This window comes from Adiantum capillus-veneris, chromosome 4, assembly GCF_014529385.1.
Source record: "Adiantum capillus-veneris isolate H3 chromosome 4, ASM1452938v2, whole genome shotgun sequence".
Classification (NCBI taxonomy): domain Eukaryota; kingdom Viridiplantae; phylum Streptophyta; class Polypodiopsida; order Polypodiales; family Pteridaceae; genus Adiantum; species Adiantum capillus-veneris.
The window spans coordinates 101,804,547-101,828,513 of NC_140934.1; the positions used below are offsets into that span (position 1 = coordinate 101,804,547).

The window sequence follows — 23,967 nt, forward strand, 5'->3', positions numbered from 1 at the left end:
ATCTCGGGTTGAACTCGTGGTGAGGACTCACTCCAACACATTGCTCAATGGACTTGATGAAAGGGTGATATTGCATCGGTAAGTTGGGCAGCTCTACACAAAACTGAACGGGAAACAACGTGAGCTTGATGTCGAGGGACAAACTTGGTGATCTCTAGAAGAGGGAGATGGATGAATTGTGGCAGAGCCATTGCCCCGCCCCCAAGATTTTAAGGGACATTTTTGAGGGCTTCAAAAAAAAAAAAGTAGAAATTATTTACTAAGGCTTCCGTAGAGCTGACCTCCACCTCTCTAGGTAGCCAATGCATCCTTCACCATGCCTTGAGATGTTCAAAAGGTGGCCGGGGCCATAAAAAATACCCAACTACAACGGTCAATTTAAGGCTCTTATACGAACCAGAGGATTCTACTTCCCAAGGGTAGGTGAAGTTTCTCCATAGGGCATCAAGCAGATCAGGGGGACGTAGGCTTGGTTAAGATCCTCGACTAGCAGTGTGGCAGTTGATCAATGGCTATTGGTAGTCTCGGGTTGCAAGCGTTGGAAATGGGGATTGGGAAACACACCCGGAACACACAATTGCCTCTCTAGAGCCTAAGATACACATTGCACTCCAATCCACTAGTAAACACATCCTACTGCTCAATTCCTCTCACTTGATGCACAATTACTCACAATCAGACAACCCGACACTATCAAACCATCAAAATTCCACTTTGCTCTCTCAAATTCTCTCAAACTCTCTCCCTTGTGCACACACACAATCCACATGGGGGGTACACACACTTTTTTTTTGTTGTAAATCTTGTTTGATAGAATCTACAGGTGGGAAACCTCAAAGCGAGGAAAACCCACAGAAAGAAAGGGATACAAAAAGCGGAGCACTATGAGGCTCCGAAGGCTAGAAACAGTCAAAGTAAATCTTGTAGGCATCAAGAGTGATGTCTCCAACATCATGAGCGAAATGCAGCGCTTGACCAAGAGATAATTTGAAATAGGGAAAGGGGTCAACATAAGTGCCTTGGAACATCAAGGAGTTCCTATGGTGCAAGATGGCCCACAGAATCCAAAATCTGACCCAAGTAAAGAACATCGCAAACTGAGATAGCGGTGATTGGAGCACCCCAAAAAGCCAAAAAGCGTCTGTGAAAAGTGCTGAAAGAAAAACGTAGCTGAAGAGCAGTTGACACTTGCCGAATGAAGGCTCTGGAGTGGCGACAACCCCACAATAAGTGTGGCATAGTCTCCCAGCTTCAAGGCATCTTAGGCAACGGGAAGGCGCAATATGCCGTGCATGTAATACACTGCCAACATGTAGAGCTCCCACCAAACAGCGCCACAAGAAAACACGTTCCTTCGAAGGTAGACGACTCTTCCAAATGCGAGACATGTGTATTGCCACCACAAGGATGACTCGGAAAGCGACCACAACTGAATACCATGATGCACAATCCATACATAACAGACTGCAGGATGACATAGACATTGCCATCTGAGATGCAGTCCAATTTGGTAGTAGCCAGATTCCAATCAGAGAAGCGGGAGTCCACATCCAAAGGAGGAATTGGTGAGTGATCAGCAAGCATCCTTTGAATTTCCCTCTAGAGAGGAGAATAGTGAGGACCCAACTGAAAGTGGGACACCGCATCAGCGAACAAAAGAACATAACCCGAGTCATCAACCACATGATGTACTTGAGAGATTCCTTTTTGTGAAAGAAAATACGCTTGGCGAGGAGACCGTTGAACCAAAGTTGAAGCAAGGCCGTGCTCCAATGCAGACTCGCCAAACGAAGGGAGCTACCCACAGAAGATTGTCCACCATGCCATGCCAAATGCGAAGTGACAACCTTCCAATCAACAATTAGAGAAGAAGTAAAGGGACATGGAACACATGCATCTTTCTTATTCTACTTTGTCTAAAGTTTGATTCTATACAAGTGGTTAGTGTTGTATGTGCTATTTACATCAAGTGCAACATCCTTGCCTCCATATGAAAAGAGGATCTCTCTCTCTCTCTCAGGAAACAGTGGTACCCATGGTATCAAACCATGGTGCCCCTAGGATAACATCTTCATGCTTGAGTGTGGAGATGAACAAATATTATTTGTTGACATAGCTTTGCACATGGAGCCTTAGCTCCCAATCAATAGAGTAATTGAGGCCTCTTTCCCTTTGAAAGGAATGTGTCCTTCAAGCTTCCCAAAAACAACATCCCAATAAGTCGGTTTTCAATGACCAAAAGATGGGGTGACAATGTGCCTACACAAATGAGTGACCATGAGCGCCCAGGGTTGCTGTTGCTGCAGCAAAACTGGCAACAACATAGCTTTCTGAGCCAGAAGATGATGTCTCAAGTCCAAGATATTCAACCCTCCAAGCCGCTTGGGTGAACATAGCTTGTCCATAGATAAAAGCCGAAGGTCCTCCGTGCTAGACGAGGTCCGCCGAAAATGCTCTAAAATACTAGACATGAGGGACTGCAAGCGCAGCTGAGACCAGGATAGCAAAGGCAAGTAAAACTGCACATAAGCCACAAGGATTCATTGGACAATCTTGAGATGCATATTTAGTGGCCACGTGGACAAATTTCCAATAATCTAACTTGGAATAATGCAGACGTTGGAGCACCCAATCCAGTTTTTGCATAGCCGATACATTCTAACCCTGTGGATAACCCAGATGGCGAACCACACCGTGCGGAGGAACAATCTCCTCAGGCCACAATATCTTATGCCAGTCACACTCTTTTGAAGGCAATAGCTTGGATTTACAAAAGTTAACTTTGAGCAACCCAAACAAGTGAAGAGTATGCATAATTTGCTGTACATCATCATAGTGATTGCGAGGCATAAACAAAGAGTCGTCCGCATAGGCCCGACTAGCAAAATGCTGTCCAAAAGGTACTGTCAGGCCATGTAATCTACTAGTGGAAGTCAAGGAATCCAAATACATAAACAAGGGGTGAGTAGGGATCGCATAAAGCAAAGCACTAAGAGGGCATCCCTGCCTTACCGACCGTCCCAAAGGCCAAGATTCTGTGAGAGATCCATCTAACAAGCCTGCAGAAGTGCTGTGTGCATACAAGAAAAGCACAACACGGGATAGCCTTGGCCCAAATTCCAAGTATTGCATGGTATTTGCAATGTAATCCCAAAGAACAGTATCAAATGCCTTTTCAATGTCAACCTGCATAACCAAGACATCCTGTCGAGTGTATTTTGCATATTCCATACCAATGATGGCATTCAGGAGGTTATCAGTAATTTGACATCGTGGAATGAACATGTATTGAGATTGATGCAAGCCTTCATGCAGAAAGCACTTGAGTCGGTTAACAAGCATTTTCGCCATTAATTTATATACCACAAGCATGAGTGTAATAGGCCGCCAATGAGAGAATTCTTCACATAATGCATGCTTAGGTATCGACTTGAGCAAACCTTCTTTCCAAGAGGAGGGCAATTCTTGCTGTTCCCAAGCCGTATTCATCATGAACAACAGAGGCAACGTCAAATAATCCCAGAAAGACAAGAAAAATTCCACAGAGAGACATCACAACCAGGAGCTCTCCACCGGCCCAAATCAAGCAAGCTGGCATACAATTCTGACTCAGTGAAAACTTTTAAGTCTTGAGTTTGCTGCATCGAAAGAATGGGAGTAACATGCGATAGAAACATGTGATGCCCTTGGCGAGCTTCTCTCGTGGGAGAAGAAGGGGCATCAAAAATCTTGCCATAATGAGAGTGTAGGGCTAGTGCTAGCTCCCGTAAAGTGGAGGTCCACTCCCCTGACGGTAATTTAACTCTCGGTATAGCTTGAGACTGCCTGGAGTGATGCAAATGCCGGAAGAATCGTTTAGAAGCACATCCTTTATCTGCAAAAGCCTATTGACGAGCTCGAGCTAAGTGCATTAATCTGCTGCAAGTATCCTTTGTCTGTTTACCCTGTTCCCTTAATTGTGACAAATAATCCCTGCCATAATCTTGGATAACACATTGAACACGCATAACAAAGCGAAACAAGTCTATGTCCATATCAACATACATCTGAGAGATCAAAGGCTGGATGATATCCACAATCATAGCGCAAAAAAGCTCATGTTTGAGATGAGCATTATTGACATGCAAAAGTCTCTTCGTGGGTAGGCAGTCATTGACATCAAAAGAGCCAAAATGACGTTTCAAACATGCGGAGAAATGATTCGTGAGACACATAGCATAATCAATCCTCATCTCACATTCAAAGTCATCATACTGTTGCATGTGAAAAAGAAACCATCCATCCAGCCGAGCGCGATACATAGATTGAGCATTATGTTGAAAAGTGAATCTTGGATCAACCGCAAGCAAAAAGGGCCACAAATCAAGCCCATTACATGTCAACATAAATTGATCCCATGATTGCCGTTCCATATGAAGCATGTGAGAATGCCCAATAGTATTATCTGCAAGGTTTGGTGCATTATTAAAATCCCCACAGACAAATGCATTAGAATGCCAACAATAAGAGGAGATAGCACTCCACAACCGTGCCCTATCTACAGAAGCTGTGTATGCATATAATCCTTCAAATTCGAAAACTTCCCCTTTAACAATACATCGGATGACCATCCATCTCCCAGCGGGGTCATTGAAGACCAAGGTTGGGAAGAGCTCATGTCGAACAAGCATAAGCACTCCAGAATAGCTAGCTGATCTTGCATAAGCTATCCAGCAGCCCGCAAAGTAAGAAGTCTGTCGTGCAAATTGATGCTGGTTTGCTCTTGAAGAACCACAATGTCCGCTTTACATGTATGTACATAGTGCCAGGTAAGCCGCCACTTGTTGCGATTGCATAACCCATGCACAATCTAGGAGATACAATTCAAGAAGTATGCATTTTATATAGTATATACAGTGGGTGAGGAAACGGGAAAAAGGGAAAACTCAAGTACCAGTGCCCATCGACACATCCTCCCCAGCTGTAGGTACCTGAGGAGGTGGGTCAAGACCTGGAATAGGATGATTGAAAATAAAGGCAGCTTGCAATGAAGAGGATTCTCCTATAACAACTTCCTTGAAGAGTGAACGACTTTGTCCCAAGCTTGGTTGAGCCAAAGAAGTGTCGTCATTACAAGGGAGTTTTTTTTTGAGCAACATTCTTCAAAGGGGACACATAATTACGAGAAGATGCCGGAATACGAGCTTTAGCGGCTTTAGGGGTTTTCTTGGACACTATCTAAGTTTGAGAGGTTGAAACCTGTTCTTTTCATTTGTCTTTAATATTTGAAGAAGCAGAAAGTGTAGACAATTGTAGTTGTTTCCCTTTGCCTTTATTCTCCCCAACTGTCGGGGAGGAGGTTGAAGCACCTTTGATTTGAACCTCAGTAGAAGATTTCGGAGGTTCGGGAGGTTGAGGAGCAGGGACAGCTGAAGGAGGTGGTTGTGGATTTGATTCATATGACCAAATTTGCCACAACGGAAGCAAGAATTTACCAATCTGTCCCATTTAAGTTTAAATGGACGCTTTCCAACCATTGCATCCCTAGAATCGATCGAAGTACTTACTGGCTTGGGGATATCTGTGTCCCACAGAATTCAAAAACGATTTGTGTTTGCATCCAACTTAGGAGGGTAAATGACTTTGCCCAACTGGGCAACAAACAAGGGAAGAAAGTGACACGAAGTGTGAGGACACTTGTGACGAAGAGGCTCTGATAGTCCTTGGTGAGAGCCCAGGGCAATACATGAGTCATCTGCATATTGAAGAAAAGAGGAGACATTTCAAGCAAAGCATCCCGAGCATCCACGTCGGCCAACAAGACTTCGTAGAAGCTTGTGGGCCAAAGTAAACCCCTCGGACTGCTTGCCGTTTGAGTAGGAAATCAACCCATTGGCCTACATCCTGAGCCGTAGGCATTCTACTCGGGAAAAAAAGAATCACCGCGTTAAGTGCATATTGAGCAACAGGATCCATAAGCTCCTGTACAGGAATGCGCACTTCCATGATGGGAGCGGATCCTTCATAGGCTTGACGTGCATCCTCGAAGTCCTCATCCAAACATTCTTCGATAAGGCTTAAAGCATCCATATCAGAACTGTCCATGGCTTTCCGGCGCTTGTATATACATTGATCAATCGAATCCATGTGAAGCTCACACACACACACACACACACACACACACACACACACACTCTCACACTTTTTTGATGTTTTTGATTTTTGATTGCTATTCACACAGATACACACACACACACACACACACACACAGACTGGCTGTACACGAATCCTACTGCTTGAAAACTTTAACACGCACTGGGGGACACCCACACACCCACACACCCACACACGTAAGATCAATAGAGCATGAAATAGAGCACTTTAACATTAATTATGAGTGTACAACGAGTGAGTAATCTCCTCTACAAGGATTGGTTCCTCCTCCTTCAAAAAAACCTTCCTTTTTCTCCTTGCAAGCTTCTTGTTGGGTATGAGAGAAAGTCCCTTGTCTTTGTTGTCGAAGGAAAAGGGGAGCTCGAATCCGTGTGAAGCCTCCCCTCCCCCTCCCCTCTCTTCCTTGAGCTCTATTTTAAATAGAAACACCCCAAAAAGCCTTCCTTTCTTCCTTTGCTTTGCTCGTTCTCAAACTCTCTCAAAACGCCCCCAAAATTAGTTTTTCTCTCTACTTTTAGAACTCTGCTATCCATCCATGCACCACCTAGGTGTGCCAAGCTGCATGAGTAACTCCACCAACAAAAGAGGGCCGTCCAACGGGTGCCAAGGGTGTAAAACCCTCCTTCTAATGACGGTCGACGGCCACCACCGTCGCCATAAGCTTCAACTGACGGCAGCAGCGAGCTGAACAACGTTCAAATAACGTGTTGTCGTGCCGTGGCACGTGCATAATGTGAAAATAAAATTATCTACCTCACTATTTTATGTTTTTAATGTGTGGGACCAAATGCTACAATGTACAAAGTGTAATATATGCGAAAACGGATGCCATGGTTGCAAGCGTGTACATACCTTGCCAGGGAGGCGAGGCCAGGGACGTGGCACCGTTGCATGTTTTACCACATTAAAGAATGCCTAATTTGCTTAAAAAATGTACAAATGTCAAGTGTTTTGAAGTGGCACGCTCGGGCCAAAACTAGTAGGTTTCGTGCGCGGACGTAAAAGACGTGTCCAAAGTGCTTACCAAGTAGAAAAATGAGGTTCAACATGAAATTTGAGCCCAATGGGATTTTTCCACAAATTTAGGGATTTTTCCTAGCTTGTTTGGGCTTCTTTTGGAGAAAAAGAGGCATTTTTGGGCTAAAAATGGCCATAAAATGGTAAAAAATAGCCTACACATAGCTCAAAATAGCTCAAAATACTACATCAACAATGGTGCCGTCATTGCCTAAGTAGAGAGGGAAGTTTTAGAGCCAAGAATGAGCTCATTTGGGCATATAAGCCAGTCCCGTGCTGCTTCCACTACATGGTTGAGGCTGTGAGGCCTCCAATTAGGGTTTCCGCTTCTCAAATAACTACTTGGGCTTCTCCAATGTAGTACTGAAGCTTCCATAAAATGGTCATGACGAAGAATCGAAGCGTAAATTTAGGGTTTTTAACAGGACAATGAGCACTGCATCTGTGCAATTGGGAGTGAGGCTACACCTAATCTTCACACACACAAGAGTTTTGAGTTAATCTTGGTTCCTTTTCAAAGTGGAGCTTTCATGGCTGGAGTTTTGTTCTTTTTTAGTGTGTTTTAAGCTTCAAATCATCTACGCCTTGCTTGATATTGCTATGAATCCTCATAGTCAGAGGCTCGACGCTTTCCTAGTCGCACTGCGCACTTCTTGACACATTTTTGGTGAACCCGACGTGAACTAGGCTAGGGTGAGGGTTCAAAAGCTTCATTGAAAGTATCAAATCAAAGCTTGAAAGCTATGGAGCAACAAGAGCAATAGGGGGTTTGGTTTGATCTAGTTACAATGCAAATGTTTCAAGCCTTTGCGGTGTTTATGCAACAACAGCAAGCTGCTGAAAGGAGGGAGCTTTCCTCAATCAAATCACTTCAATCTGTAGTAAAGAAAATGGACCAATTTAAAGATAAAGATGTAACAAAGTATCTTTGTGGGTATGTAAAGGAGATGGAGCTACATCGAGTGCCCGAAGCAGAGATGGTGCAAAGTTTTGAACTAGTTGTGGTTCTCGAGATCAGAGAGCATGTAAGGGGAATTAGAAATGAGCATGGGGCAACTTGGGAAGCATTCAAATTAGCCTTGAAGGAAGAGTATTTCATGGAGGACTGCGGAAGGGTAACAAAGAGGACTTTTTAAGAGTGGGTAGTTCGGCCAAAAGAAGGGTTTTCGCCTACCAAACTGCTAAGGGAATTTGAGCATTGAAATGATCAATTGTTAAGGACTGAAAAGGCTATGCTAAACTCAGAGAAGATAGAGCTCTTTTGTCACTCTGGAGGAGTTTGTCGCGGCTGCTATTAGGATAGAGGGAGCGAGGAAGTTATTCACCAACTCCCCGCAGGTAGAGACCCCCTCAGTGTTTTCGGAAAGTCCCGATCCATTGACTTCTCTACGTAGGGAACTTGAATCCCTAAAACTACAACGCGCTCTTCAAGAGGAGAAATCAATCTCTCTTAGACAAGAGAAGCCCCCACATCACGAGGCTTTGGATCAAATCAAGAGAGAGCTAGAAGAGCTTCGGTCTCAGCAGGAGACTAAAGCTATGGTATGCTGCAGCTCGTGTTGCTCTCCAGGACACCCTCCACAGGACTGTCTCCTTCAGGCTTAATGCCACTTCTACGAAAAGTCGGGGTATGAAGACAAGGATTGCTACTATATCAAGGGATTGCGGCAAATACAACAAAGTCTAGGTCCTTCTCTCCAACAAGGGCTAGCACCAACATCTAATATGGTTTCCCCCTATGGCCATCAAAATTACATGCCACCTTTACTCAATACCCCTACTGTCCAAGGTATGTCAAGTACGGTTCCACCTCAAAATTTTTATACCCATGTTGCTTCAGCTCCTCAGAGCTTCTACACCTCAGCCTCCAACTCCATCCAGCAACAAGAGCAGCGACCACCTCATCCCCCGTTTCGTCCGTCTAATCGGCCCATCTTAGACTACAAATGTGGTGAATATGGGCATTACCAAAGCGGGTCTCCTCCTTGCAGACATTGTTCGGAGTCTAAGGACCACTACAGTAAGGATTGTCCCAAGCAAAGGGCATCCTCATCTTCAGGCCCAACTCAGAACCAACAAGAATTCACATTCCCGAAGATCAATCTAATCACAGTGAACACCACCCCTCAGCCATCACCTGCTACTCATACAGTTCAACCACAACAAGTGGCGGAGCCCGCTGGTGTACTCACTCGTGTACATAGAGCAGCTCTGGGTCTCAGCTTGCCAACAGGTCCATCTTGTCCATCACTTCCGCAACCTGACCAAACTGACGAACCCTTAATTGGTGAAAGGAGTAGGCCAGTCTCTATGTTTTCAGACATTGATGGAGCCTTCCTGGAAGCAGTGTCCGACTTGCAACAGGTCAAAGTTCCAAAGGGAGCCCAGATTGTAGGAGCTAAGCCCACAGTGGAAACAATCTTGAAGAACACCTTTCAACAAGTGTCCCTTTATGAGATGCTCCGGTTAGATGCAACCCTCAGAAGTGACACCCTCTCAGTCATTGAGTCTCTGTACCCGGGTGCAGGGCCTAGTGGCAGGCATCTCCTTGTAAGGCCTTCAGAGTCTTACATGATTTCTTATGCAGTTGCTCCCCTCATCGACTACAAAAGTCCTTGTCTCACTGTATCTATTCTTGGGCATCAATTCTCAGGCGTCATAGTGGATGGTGGATCTAGGATCAATCTGACGCCAGAGTTTACTATGTTGGCTTTAGGTCTGCAGCCTACCTGCCCTGCTCCATTCACTGTTACATTGGCGGATTAGAGGATAGTCTATCCAATGGGCATAGTAGATCAGGTGCCTCTGAAGGTACAAGACTTCACATTTGACTTGGATTTTGTGGTGGTCAGTCTTCCCCAGGTGGAGGGAGGATTTCCTTTGCTTATTGATAGACCATGGTTGCGGTATACTAAGGCACTTCATGATTGGGAAAACGACGCCATGTGGATACATATGCCTGGCTCCCCTATGCAACCAATTCGACTCGAAGGAGGTATGGATCTAGTGGTTCATCACAGCTCATTGTCAGTACAGTCCAACCCCAACCCCGAGCAGCCCATCCCACCTGACGGGTCTGACAAAGACTTGTTGCAGTGGTTGGAAGCTACCACATCGATGCCGTGCTATGTGGTTTCTATTCAAGCCTCATCTGTGCCTGTAACACTCTCTCTCCCAGCCTCTCAGGCCGACACCAGTGTCCCAAGCCCTACAGCAACAGAAAGTGTGCTAGTCAAAGAAGCAAGTGTGTTAGTCCGTGATGACCATGATTCAAGTGTTCCTATGATGGAAGCCGTCGGCCTTGGTGAACCTATAACACATCACTGAAGGGGGAAGAAATCTCCTCTGCATGAGCTTGCCAATGTTCCACCTCTTCCTCTAATATCTCCCGGGTCTGACGCCCCGCCCACTCAAAAGCACTCTGCTATGTCTGTGTCTAAAGACTTACCCTTTGAGGAGCTTCCACCAAGATGGCTACAAGAGGAATATGCAGAGTTTCCAATTGATCAAACACCAGCCCATGATGTCTCGAAGCTCCAAGAGGCAGCTCACTTTTCATCTTCTGAAGCACCCTCTCCAGCTACACCTCCTGACCCGATCAAAGAAGTCAACTTGGGAGATCCTGACAACCCTCAGCACGTACTCTTAGCAGCTTGGTTATGGGAGCATCCCGCGTTACTCAATCAAGTAGTCTCTTTTATTTTGCTTGGTCCTACAAGGATTTGGAAGGAATCCCACTGGAGTTGGGTGTCCACACTATCCTTGTGGTTGAAAGGGCTAAGCTTGTCAGAGGCCGAGCTTACAAGCTCAACCCAAAGTATGCTGAGGCTGTCAAGTCGGAGCTAGAAAAAATGTAAGAGGCAATGGCCTAGACTTCAACAACAGTCGTCTCTTCTGCAGCGGAGACTTGTTCTTTGGGTACAAGCCAATCGATAGCAAATGCTAAACATCGCCGTACCATTCCGGAGTGGTATCCACCTTAAAGAGACTGCTATCGAGAAAGTCGTCCGACCCCCCTGTTGCTTCTTTACCTGTATGAATGCGAGAGAGGTGGTCGGCAAGGATATGATGTTTGCCGGGCCTGAGTACCACTTTGAAATCAAACTCTTGAAATAAGAGTAGCCATCGCCATACTCGACCTGCAACTTGCGGCTTATTAAGCAGATAGCGCAGAGCATGGTGATCCGTAATAACTATGACGTGGACCCCTAATAAATAATGGCGAAATTTTTGTAGAGCATACACAATAGCCAAACCTTCCCTTTCTGTAGTGCTATAGTTGCGTTCTGCCTTGGTGAGTAGGTGACTTGCATAGTGAACAAGGCGATCCAGGTTGTACTCCTTACTAGGCTGAGTCAGCACAGCACCCACAGCCAGTTGACTGGCATCAGTATGCACATGAAAAGGAAGAGACCAATCGGGATCCACTAGAATAGGCGCTTCAGTGAGGCGTTTTTTGAGGTATGCAAAAGCTTCAGCCTCTGCATTGGACCATTGAAAGGGAACAATAGCACTGGTGAGTCGGGTCAGTGGTTGAGCCACCTGTGCATACATACGTATAAACCTGCGATGATAGCTTGTGTGGCCTACAAAGCTGTGCACACCTTTTGGGTTGATGGGAGGTGGTAACTTCAAGATTGCCACGATCTTCTCTAGGTTAGGTGCTAAACCTTTAGCAGACACCACATGGGCTAGAAGTGTGCCCTCAGTGACCAAAAAATGACATTTGTTAGGATTGAGCTTTAGGCGTGTCTCTTTGCCTTGAGGAAGACAACAGAGAGCTGAGCGAGGTGTTCCTCTAGATTTTCCACTGGGGTTGAACATTGAGCACCTGAGAAGGTCGAAAAATCGTCCATGAAGTTGCGAAGATGATCCGTAAGTAAAGGACAAAAGATGAGATATACTGCTTGATTGAAGGAAGGTGGAGCGTTTTTCAACCCAAACGACATTCTAGTGTAGATAAAAATACCCCAAGGAGTCACGAAAGCCGTTTTAATATGATCACGTGGATGGATGCCCAATTGATTGTATCCACTGAACCCATCCATGAAACTGTACAATACATGCCCTGCTACATCTTCTAGCACACGCTCAGTGAAAGGTGTGGGGAAACCATCTGGGATAGTTACTTTGTTCAGAGTGCGGTAATCCACGTACACACGGATTTTATTGGATTGCTTCTTAGGCGCTATCACCATGGTACAGTTGGTAGAGTTGGTCTTTGGTCTGTACTGGTTCACACTGGATAGACTCGCTGGGCAGTGACACGTGGCAGGGATACGATGGTCTAGTGGACATCGTGGCCAGGTCACCACCACCACTCAGTGGAGATAGACTTAGATGTTGACATTTATGAGCCGTTGGTGGCTCTTTATGGTTGTACATATGAGTAGTAGTGGTTGGGTCATGATTTATCTTCTTCACGTCGCCATCTAGAGTAGCCAGTCTAGTCACACAACACGTTTGGACATCCCTGTACATCCGAGCCTCGACACCCCCATTGTACCTGTGAGTCCTGGGCTGGAGCTGAGTGTGCTACCATGCCATAGTCTGTATCGGTTCTTTGAGATAGTCAAGTTCTGTGTTTTGGTATGCTGTTGTGTCTCTGCCATTGTGTCTCTGTGTGATCAGTTGTTATCTATTGTTTATTTGTTTTCAGTCTGTTTGAGTGAGATGTCACGCACATTGCACTGAGGAGCACCCACTGTAGAGAGCACGACACATTATCCACGCTACAGCAACCCTGTCTCACAGAGCATCCAAGAGGCCAAGGTTCTGTCAGCTCCCCATCAAGGAGACTCGAAGATGTACTGCAAGCATACAAGAAGTATACCACATTGACCATCTTAGGACCAAATCCAAGGGCCTGCATCGTGGCAGCAATGAAATCCCATTGAACTGTATCAAAAGCCTTTCAATGTCTACTTGCATCACAAGTACATCCTGCTGGGTATACTTTGCTAATTCTATTCAAATCAATACATTAGCCAAATTATCAGCCAAATTATCCAAAATCTGGCGACGAGGAATAAAGCCATACTGCGCAGAATGGATACCAGCCATAAGAGGTTCCTTGATACGGTTCACAATGATTTTAGCCAAGATTTTATAAATAACCAGCACAAGGGTTATCGGTTGCCAATGTGAGAACTGCTCACAAAGTGGTTGTTTGGGGAAGCAAACCCTCTTTCCAAGACATTGGCAAAGATTGCTTCACCTATGCAATGTTCATCATGTAAAGCAAAGGTTCTTTCAGAGGCTCCCAAAAAATTCCACAGTGAGCCCGTCCCAACCAGGCGAACGCCATCTGCCAAGAGCAAGCAATGTCGAGTGCAATTCATTTTCTGTAAAAATCCGCCTCCAAGGCCAAAGCATCATGAGGCAGGACAATTGAATGCATTGTGGATAACAAAAGTTGGCGTCATTAATAACTTCAGCAGATGCCGCGGGGGGGGGGGGGGGGGGGGGGGGGGGGGGGGGACATTCCTAAAATGTTACACCATGGCATCCGTAAGCTCACACTTTGAGGTTGTCCAGGCTCCAGGTCGGAACATAACCCGCTTAATAGGTTGAGAAGCCCTTGAATGATGCAAGTGCTTAAAAAACTGTTTCGAGGCACATCCCTTGTCCGCAAAAGCTCGATGGAGAGCACGAGTCTGCCATTTAACCGATTTTCGTTTATCATTATGCTGCAAACTCACTCGGGCCTGACAAAGGGCTATCAATTCACTTTCTGACAACAAACGTGCGTCAGCTAAGAGTTTGAGCTGTTGATACATATGTTTGGCCTCCTCAACATCGTCGCGTAATTGAAACTTGTACTGCTTACCACAGTCGTGAATTACACTTTGCACTCGTACAACAAAGCGACCCCAAGCAACATCAGGATCAAGATACATTTGAGCAACCAAGGGGGGAATAACATCATAAATCATCTCGTGGAATGTCTCATGCGAAAGATAAGCTTTGTTGATGTGCAGCAGGCGTTTCTTAGAAAGAGGCTGATCAAAGTGTAGTTGCCTACAACGCAACAACATCACAATAGGAGTATGATCAGATAAAAGCAAAGAATGGTCTATGGGAATTTTGCATACAAACTCATCAAATTTTTGCATGCCGAGGACATACCACCGATCTAATCTTGCACAGTATGTAGAAAAGGCATTATGTTGAAATGTGTACCCTGAAACATTAGGATGCAAGAGTGTCCACAAGTCGAACATCCTTGTGCATGCAACAAGATATTTCCAGGTCTGCAATTCTATGCTCAGCATGTGGGAATGTCTTGTGGTATTATCCGATGAAGCGGGTGCATTGTTAAAATCACCACAAAGCAGGGCATTGGAAAGCCATGGATAAGAAGATATCTCATGCCACAAAGTAGCTCGTTGTCCTGAGGCTGTATACGCATAGACACCACCAAACTCATGCACACGCATGCACGCACGCGCACACACATGCATCAAACAATTTTTATTTCTAAGGATTCGTTCGCTAAGAGCTGATATGTTCCAATAGCAAAGTTCTTTGCTCCTTGTGCTGACAGTTTTCGAGGCGAGCTGGGCAAGATCTTCTTAATAGACTTCAGTGTGTTGCAGCTGCTCAGGAAGTTTCTGACAGTAATGTCTTATTGGAGGAAATCCATGTTAGCACCTTTCACTCTTTTTGCCTCCGTATACTTCGTGCATTCCCAACACAAGCAGGGCTTTCATCAGACTTCATCGTTGTCACTCCCAAGATGCAGGTATGATTAAGTAGAACATTTAGAAGATGTTTGATTCTGCGTGTCCAACTGTACTTGTTATAGCACAAGTAATTGCAAACTTTGGATTGAGAAAAATGTCCATGCTGTTTAATGCTATCTAGAGATCTTTTGTGCTGGAACATTGCATCGAGAGATCATTGTTATATATGTTGCATACACATATGCATGCATTATCAAAAGAGTATAAACCATTTCTAGTGAAGAGGATGCTGTAAGTCCATGAGACACATTCAAGACCACCCTAATGTATATTACCTTTTTGAGTCTCTTTTACAGGCAAAGGTCTGGCCTCAAAGCTCCTACAAAATCCTGTTTGAAAGTATTCTTACAGCTCTAGTAGTTGTATCTGTTATTCTGCATGACCTCTTAACTTGATCCCGTGAATTCTTTGAACTCCAGTGTCCCCCTTCTTTCTGCAAGCTCCTAATCTTTTTTGCAAAACTTATATCATAGGGCGTTTATTTATTCTACTTACATGTATTTACTACTGCTTGGTTGCCTCTTTCTCATCTAGACACTCCAAATAATGCATTTAATTGCAAATTTCTTGTAAGGATGGAATTGTTGCCACAACGTTGGTAAAGTGATCCGCCGACTTGTTTTCTTGATGTTTAAAAGGCTATAAAATGCTTTTTGGTATTGCGTTTCTTGATGTGTGAGGACTCTTAAATTATGGACTGGGGGTTTAAGAATGCCATTGACCAAGCATGGGAGAACTCAAAATATTCCCCATCTTTGTAGGGATGGGTAGCAAGACTACTAATCGGCAATTCCCATAATGATATCACTATCCCGATTATCCCGAAGAGCTCTAACTCGGCTAGTGCATGAAGGATTTCCCTTGCAGAAGAATGCTCTAGCAATGCCTAATCTACCCACCCTCGACTTTATGCTCAATAGCTATGCTACCTCAAAAGCGCACACACAACCAAATCTATTTACACACACAATCCTCAATCTCATCTCAATCAACTAATCAATCTATAGGTAATGGAATTGCATCCATAAGCTCTAGTTATGCACATTCACATGCTTCTCTATTCAATTAGAACAAAGAGGCAAGCAATGCACACACACACACACACAGATATAATCCTTGGAATACAATGTAAAATGCCTTCTTAAAACATGAATTTTCAGTTGTTCTTTAAGTGGAAAACTTGCTTAAAAAGCCTGTACTCTCCATACTCTGGTCTAGGTCTGCAACCAACTTGGAGCTTAGGCGTAACAGATTGGGTGGTAAGATATTTTTGCTCTCATTTGTTTATCGCAAAACGTCCTCAGAGTGAAATGAGGGTGGATTCCAATCCTTGAGTACATACCCTCAAGAAGCACCAGCAAGAGGGATGAGTTATGTATCACCTAACAAGACCAGATCGACAATAAAATTCCGTTTAATGGAAAATTAATGCTTCTTTCTCTGCAGTAACGTGAATCCATTCCACATACAAACCATGGTGATAGATGAATGCGATCTGTGTCTATTTGAAGTCCCACGGCTGGACGCTGAGTGGTATCTAGGCTCCATGCAAGCTGCCAATGGAATGCTGTCAACATTTTCTAATGCACCAGACCTACTTCGTACATAAAAAGAATGTCAAGTAATAGATTCATACCCTGTCCTTGTGAAAGATGGTAGAGAGCTCCCCATGTGATACATCTAATCTTTGGCGCCTCTCTTTGGAAGACTTTACAGACTCCTCTTTAAACCAGCTGTCCTGTCTCACAATCCACTTTGGAAGTTTTAAAAGTCTTGCATTTAGTAGTCACCTGGCATCCTTATCTGAGCCAACCAACTGCCAACCTCTAAAGCATGAACTGCAGTCATTGTCTGTGGGTCCCATGGCTGTAACAGATTTTACCTTCAACCTAGAAGCATAGTCACCATGAAATGCATTTTGGCACGTCTAGGCAGGGGAACATTTTGCTGATCAAGTTAAACACATGCTGCTTCACTAACAAGGAGGCACCATAACTTTGGCCTTTTTAAATCTATGTATGCATGATTCAGTCCTACATTTCACTTTGCTCTAATATTATGCTGAAACGTTTTGGGATGAAACACCACGTTTTGAGGATGAAACGCTTTGGCCATATGCGGTGATGCTGCCTAGAAGTAAAGGCCTTCTTATTTAACAAGTCCCAAGTCACCAAGAATGGCACCCATATGTGTGAATACAATCTCCCAAGTCTCTTATCTGATCGAACCTGAAAGTCTCATAGAGCCTTGAAGCTTCGCTCTTCTCATTGTGGCCCTTTGCAAGGACACACCACGTGCATCTGCAATTTCCTCATCTGATAGATGGAGAATGCTCCTCCATCATATCACCTATCTGGCTGGTCCACATGCAATCACTTTTACTGCTTTGTGGATTTTTGCAAAGCTTTTGATAATACCTAGAGCAAGATTGTGATATATCCTATAGCTGGGTATGGGCATGCACGGACACACATAACGAGCTAAGGGGTCATGGTCGCATGTGAGCTACCCCTTAGAGATTCAAATAAGGGGATATAGTGTTTGGCTGCCAAGTGGCAAGAAGGGGAGAAAACTCCCATGCAGCTGATGACGCTGCACAAGGCCATGAGAAGGGGGTGGAGGAGCTCGCGAGGTTCGTACGACTAGCGAACACACCAAGACAAGCTTGGGTCACTTGCTAAGCCAAAGCCAAGCTTGTATCTGATGGCTCTGCACAAGGCCATGAGAAGGGGGTGGAGGAGCTCGCGAGGTTCGTACGACTAGCCAACACACCAAGACAAGCTTGGGTCACTCGCTAAGCCAAAGCCAAGCTCGTATCTGTTCTGCTAGCTCGCCAAAAACGTATCCAATTGTTTTCCCGCAGTGTGTCCGCCTTGTCCCTCGTAGCCAATAACTTCAGGGCGACGGCTTCAAATCTCTCTCTCTCTCTCTCTCTCTCTCTCTCTCTCTCAATCACGCCGCAATGCAGGCAGATGCCCAACCCTTTTAAGGGTATTCTCTTATTAAGGAGTTTAAGATTCAGGGAGATGCAATACCTGAACAAGAGCTCGATGATTTTGTAACGTGGACGTTCGTCGCTAATGAAAGTGCCTTTGACACAAACACCTCAAGTTCAAAGCTCAAAGCACATCTTTCGATGGCCGAAGGCAAGCCGTATCACAAGCAAAAAGGCTCGTGATGATCTACGAGGAGGCAAAGATATCAAGTCTCCGGCATCAGCCTTCAAGAATTTCTAGGGAAGCAAGGGTTCCGTAAACATGTTTGAGATTCAGATAGAGGGCAATTTGTTCGAGATCGAGTTTTCATATTAGTCAAACAAGAGCAAAGCACTGATAGAGGAAACCTTACATAGATATACAAAACCGGTAACACTTGGGCATCTAGTGTGCTTGTTGGGACATTTTGGTCGCCAAGGACACTCCAGCAAAGCCATCTTGGCACATTTCAAGAAGTGATGTGTACATTTGTGCATATCTTTCTTAGCTTACCTTTTTTCGTCTTTTTCAAAACTTCAAAGTGAGTTTTGCTTTTTAAAAACTTACAAAAATGGAAAAGACCAAAATAAAATTTAACCTGAAGCCGACACTAACCAAGATCAAAATATGTATAGAATTGAGGACAAGGGGAAGAGTGGGATGTGCCATCCAAGTGAGTAGCACGAGTTGATAGTACATAGGGTAGAAAACATTGAAGTACAATTGTAGATGGTCTTAAAAATCAAATGACTAAATTGACTGAATACACGCAGAAGGAAAAGCAACCAATGACACAATATTTTGTGCCATCTGATCCAAATATGCCTTGCACTTCTAGGGACGGTGGAACCGTGTATAGAGAGATTGCTTTTCCTCCCCTTGACACCAAGCCTACACCTAGAGAAACCCTTGTCCTCAAAGATATGAAATCTCCTCCATGTAATGGTGAAGAAAAGGATAGAAACAAAGATGCTCTATACTTTCCTATGGAAATGGCAAGACCTTCATAGGGTAAAAAATACCCCACTTGAGTATCAACTACTTGAGGCTAGTCTATCATTGGGGCCAAAAGTCTACAAATGGTGGATGAGTCTCAAGGCATTAGGAAAGATTCCAGGGGATTGGGCTCAAGTTGAGAACATTTTTGTGAAATAATTTCTCCCTAAAAATGAACTGGAAAGAAACTAGGAGGATTGGGATAAAGCTATGCAATGGGGTAGGCTCTTGCTTACTTAGATTGCAAAGTATTGAGAAATAATCCTTAGGCTTCAAGGAATAGATGACTTTCACAAAACAAGAGGGTTTATACGGGGATTAGATAGACACTTGAAGCGAGAGGTGAAAAGAAGTGCACCTAAAACTTTGGAGGAAGCAATTAAATTTGCAGAAATATATGAATATAAGACTCGCTTGACAGCTTCTAATCCCACTCAGATTGAGCCCAAGTCCACGAATATGGGGGTACCATGGCCCTTTCTAAAAGAAAAAAGGAAATATCATTTAATAAGGAGGGTAAACCGATGTTTGAAAAGAGAATCGTACCAGTACTTAGGTTGAACCACAAGTGCAACCTAAGTGAACTACACCACAAGGAATTGCACACAACATAGCTGCCATACTAGGTGCAGCATAGGGAACTGCACACACCATAGCTGCCATACATTAAACCAAGATGAAGAGAGGTCAATATGTAGAGCTAAGCACCCACTTTCATCAGCCCATTGAGGAGAGGGACACACTCAACTGACCACTCCAGTCTCTCGCAAGGCAAGAGGGGCACCCCTACATCAAAATCCCCACCCTTCACCGTAGGCTGCAGCAACACAGGGTTTCTTCTTCACAGCTGAATACTCTTCTTCACTGCAAGCTACAGCAACACAGGATATCTTCTTCACGGCTGAATACTCCTCACTCCCTTACGACCCCAAGCTGATAAGAACTCTGTTTTTCTTCCTATTTTTAATGCCCTTACTCACTATTTGAAGTCTTGACACTACTCCTATGTACAAAAACAGTAAAACTATGTACCCCGCACGACTGGCTCCCATGCGTAGAAACAGTTGGCACACACCGCCTTTGTACACTTTGTACAAGCATGCTTTATTTCCATCCAAGGAGTCCAAACGCATCAAAAAACATTTCTTAAAGACTTTGGGAAGGTCCACCGCATTACTCAAAAACACGTCACAACGTTATGACAGGAAACGTCTAGAAATTATATAGAAAATACTGAAGTAGCTTGTCCTTATCTCATGTGGTTTTTTGATGTCTTCAATTGGCCATAATGTGCAGATTACACTGTTATTTATGTACGAGACCATATACAGGTAGTTGGGAGCCGTTCCATACCACGTTTGTTTATGTTTTCTTTTCCGTATTGCTTTGTTTGTACTCATCATCGACAAGGCTCTTTTCTACCCAAATGAGCAATGTAAACCCTCATACATCTCTTAAGTCTATGTCTTACCAAATATATATGGACTTGGATACTTGCAAAAGTGCAAAAGAAGATTGGGGGGGGGGGGGTATGTTCGCTTAATTGTCTCTACCTACAAAAAAGACATCTCCAATACTTCTTCCGATGGTCAATTCACTGGATGTGCTTTAATGCATGGCCGAAACTTTTACAATTTACTGCTCAAGAAACCCCTGTCTGAATTTTCAACAGAGGGCCCTCTCAATAAGACCAATTAACACTATCATAGGCTTTCTCATGTCCAAAAGCAATATACCAAGATATTCTCCTTCATATAAAGCAAAGCTTCCCTTCAACCATGACCTTTTACACAGGAATCCCTTAAGAATCTCTGAAGTGCAAGAGCCAAGTGGTGTGCTTACAAGGGCTCAACAGACTGGTAATGTATAAGAGAGCCAATATTTCCTTAAAACTAATATCTAATTCTCCCAAATGATTTTCTCATGTTAAATTGATCATTTAATATGGGGAAGTACCAAGGGAATAAAAGCTAGAATATTGGTAAGGCTACCAAACAGGTCTTAGCAGGGATCCAAAGGAGGAAAAATAGGGATCCAAAGAGGGGGCAGTCTGCAAAAGAGCAATGTGCATCAATGGAGCTTAAAAGACCTAAGGTTCAGCTCCATTAACACTTCCATAGGCTAAGGTTCCAAAAATTAACTAAGAAGTCCAATGGCTAAAAGTGGGAAAATTGGATGGTTATGGGAAGACTAAAAAGTCTTCCCACATCCTTAGGAAGGAGGGGGCGAGTCCTAATGGTAGGGGAAGAGAGAGAAACACACACACACTCACACACACTCCCAAGATCTCCCCAAAGGGAAGAATGGACACATGGCAGGCTCCTAGCCCAGTTGCCCCCAATTTTCCCTCAAATCCTATTGGATGGCCATAGAGGTGGACCAATGAGAATTAAGCTAGAGTAAAATTAGTCTAATCAACTTAAAAATGCTTGATAAAAGAACAAATAGAAATTAAGCTCCCTAGAAGACTATTAGACAGTCTACCAAGGGGTCCAATGAGCATCCAACAGCCCAATGGCTTGCTTGATTCCTATTGGCCAGAAGACTAAAAGGTCCAATGAGAGTTTAAATAAATTATTTAATTACCTAAAGCTTCCACAAAAGGGGAAAGGGGGACACATGTCACAAGGCTATCAATTATGCTTCCTATTTGTTATTGGCTAAGCCCTACAGGAGCCCATGGGAAGCCAGCAAGAGCAAAAGGGAGGGGTCGACCAAGTAGAGAGAGAATTGGCATTTTTAGTTTAACTCACTTTGCTACAAACACACACAACTCATGTGTTGAGCAAGAACTCCATCTCCTTCTCCAAGCATTGAGAAGTAGAGGCCTACACCAACAACTCTTGGCTATGGAATGCAAATCCAACCAAGAGCCAAACTTCAATGGCATGCTCATCTCCTCTACCATGCTAATTACTAAGCTAAGCTATGCTATTAGAGTGATTATGTGAGGAGAATACTTCTTTCTCGTAAGATACAACTTCTTCCTCTCAATCTTTCCTCATTCCTTGCTAGCCCTCACCATTTTTGAAGGCGTGTGAGGTCTTGGGACTGAGGCTAGGACACTAGGTGTGTTTTTCAAGCATAATTTGGTGCATGAAACTTCCATCTTCATTGCACCAACGAGTTTTGTCAAGGAACACAAAGATTGTATTGTGCAAAAGTCTCCTTTGATGGGAGAAGCTATAATACAAAGCCTTTTTGGAGGGGGGACCAGCTCCATGCAAATCCGGTCCTCAACTGTTGTCAATTGTTCTATTTCTCTCTCTTTTCAAGTATTGTCTATGCCAAAGTAGCTAGGTGTAAATTGCTATGTTGCTTTCTCAAACTAATACTCTCTCTATGCTCATTAGGAACTTGTTCTTAATGAAATGCTCACTATGTTATCATTTTCAGCTACACACAAGTTACTAGTGCATTAAATGTTACACAATAGGCTTCTTCCAGTTGATACTCCTTGACTCTTTTGAAGGTTTGAGTCATAATAGTTTGTTGAAGCTAATATTCAGAATAGATTGTGTAACTGGAACCAATATGGAAGCATGCATGCTAAGTTGCAAGTGAGATCAATGGTTTTTGAGCGTATGGTTTCTACTTAAAAGCTGATCATCCCCCTATTGGGAGGCAATCCATTGGTGGAGGTAGTGGCATGGTCTAACTTGACATTCAATGTAAAGTTAATCAACACAGTTGCGACAAACATTTTTTTTTTCTGTGTGGCATCAATTGACACAAATTTTCCCACAGCCAATTAACTCATACTCTTTTCTACATCAAGCTGGCTAGCTTTTCTTTCTTTTTCTTTTACAGATTCAGATACTAGAAGATCTAGTCAGAGCCTGGTATGAGGAAAAGCATACTGAAACAGAGGGCAGAAACTCTAAAGATAATAGTCATATCATTTATAAAACTCTAGCTGAGCCTCTAAAGGTACAGCTTTACACCTAAATTTATTACAATACACCAGGAAAAATTCATCCTCATACTGCAAATTCTGCATGCAGCGAAACGGCTTTCATACTGAGGCAATCAAATTGCATCAGCAACTGCAGAAGTTTGAAAGCTCCAAAAAGTCAGGTTCCTCTCTTGGCAACAAGAAGGGTGACCTTGATAGGCATCATGATCTTTTTGAATGGGTCTATGAGAGATATCAATCAGCTCTAAGAAGCATGAACGGCATCGATTTTAGCGAGTTTCCAAGGTATTTTGCAGAGACACTTTTTGCTGTAGCTCATAATCTCATTGATGTGCTATTTACAGTACTTTTTATGCTGATATATCCAGGCTTGCTTGCAAAGTTCTGGAAAATTGTGAACCTGCATTTACAGCTACAGGACTTCAAGCACAGTATATTTTAGGTGAGAGAAGCATGTCAATACATGACTACAGGTTTTTTACATGAATGGTTATAATGGTGTATCTTATGAGGAGAGAAATGCTTGTAAGTGTCTTACCCTCGAGACTTACACACATAATTTTTTTTTTGGGTGGTAAATCACTTCTAGGGCATTTCTTGACTACCAAATTGTCCAGATGAGTGAAGAAAGGATGGTTGTGTGATTGAATATGAAGAGGTTGAATCATGACGAGCTTTTCCTTTGTTCTCCAAGGAAAATAGTTAGGCGTTGCACAACCAAAGGATAAAGGAGACCCTAAATCAAGGAAGCACCATCATGATGCTTGATAAGGAAAATAGAGAGATGGGTTTTTGAAGTATTGATTTTGTTCATGATGAAGCCATTTGTGATGGGATTTGGGCTATCGAGTATCTAACTCACAGGTTTTAAGAAGCTATGACAAATCCTGCTCTGCAAATTGTGGTTCAAGCCCAGTTGCAACAATTTGATCCCTACTGCTCTAGAAGGGGGTGTTCCTGAAGAGGAGGCATAGGAGCTGCAAAGCACTGAAAGCTAGACTGTACTGATTGCACCTGGGCTCGAAACCTCTTAACTCAGAACTGCAAAGATGTGTAAAGAATCTGGTGAAATCCACAAGGTATTGTATGGATCAGACAGTAGAGTCCTTCACAGTGAGAAAACACTGTGGGCAAACTTTTTTTTGTTTCTTTGGCATCTCTTAGT

General features: G+C 43.7%; 1 protein-coding gene across 15 annotated transcripts in view; it reads left to right on the forward strand.

The window, feature by feature from the left end:
- Nucleotides 1-23,967, forward strand: part of LOC147459708 (uncharacterized) — a 185,060-nt gene that overhangs the window by 42,034 nt on the left and 119,059 nt on the right. For 13 of the 15 annotated variants that reach the window (XR_015187902.1, XM_086510920.1, XM_086510907.1 and 10 more), the window contains 4 exons: nucleotides 14,769-14,914; nucleotides 22,697-22,816; nucleotides 22,891-23,087; nucleotides 23,171-23,244. Coding sequence is in view for 14 of the 15 variants with exons in the window: in XM_086510920.1 (XP_086367046.1) it covers nucleotides 14,769-14,914; nucleotides 22,697-22,816; nucleotides 22,891-23,087; nucleotides 23,171-23,244 (537 nt within the window). In the remaining variant the exon portion in view is untranslated. Of the gene's footprint in view, nucleotides 1-14,716; nucleotides 14,915-22,696; nucleotides 22,817-22,890; nucleotides 23,088-23,170; nucleotides 23,245-23,967 lie in introns of all 15 variants that reach the window. The other 2 variants (XM_086510916.1, XM_086510919.1) reach the window with 1 other exon arrangement.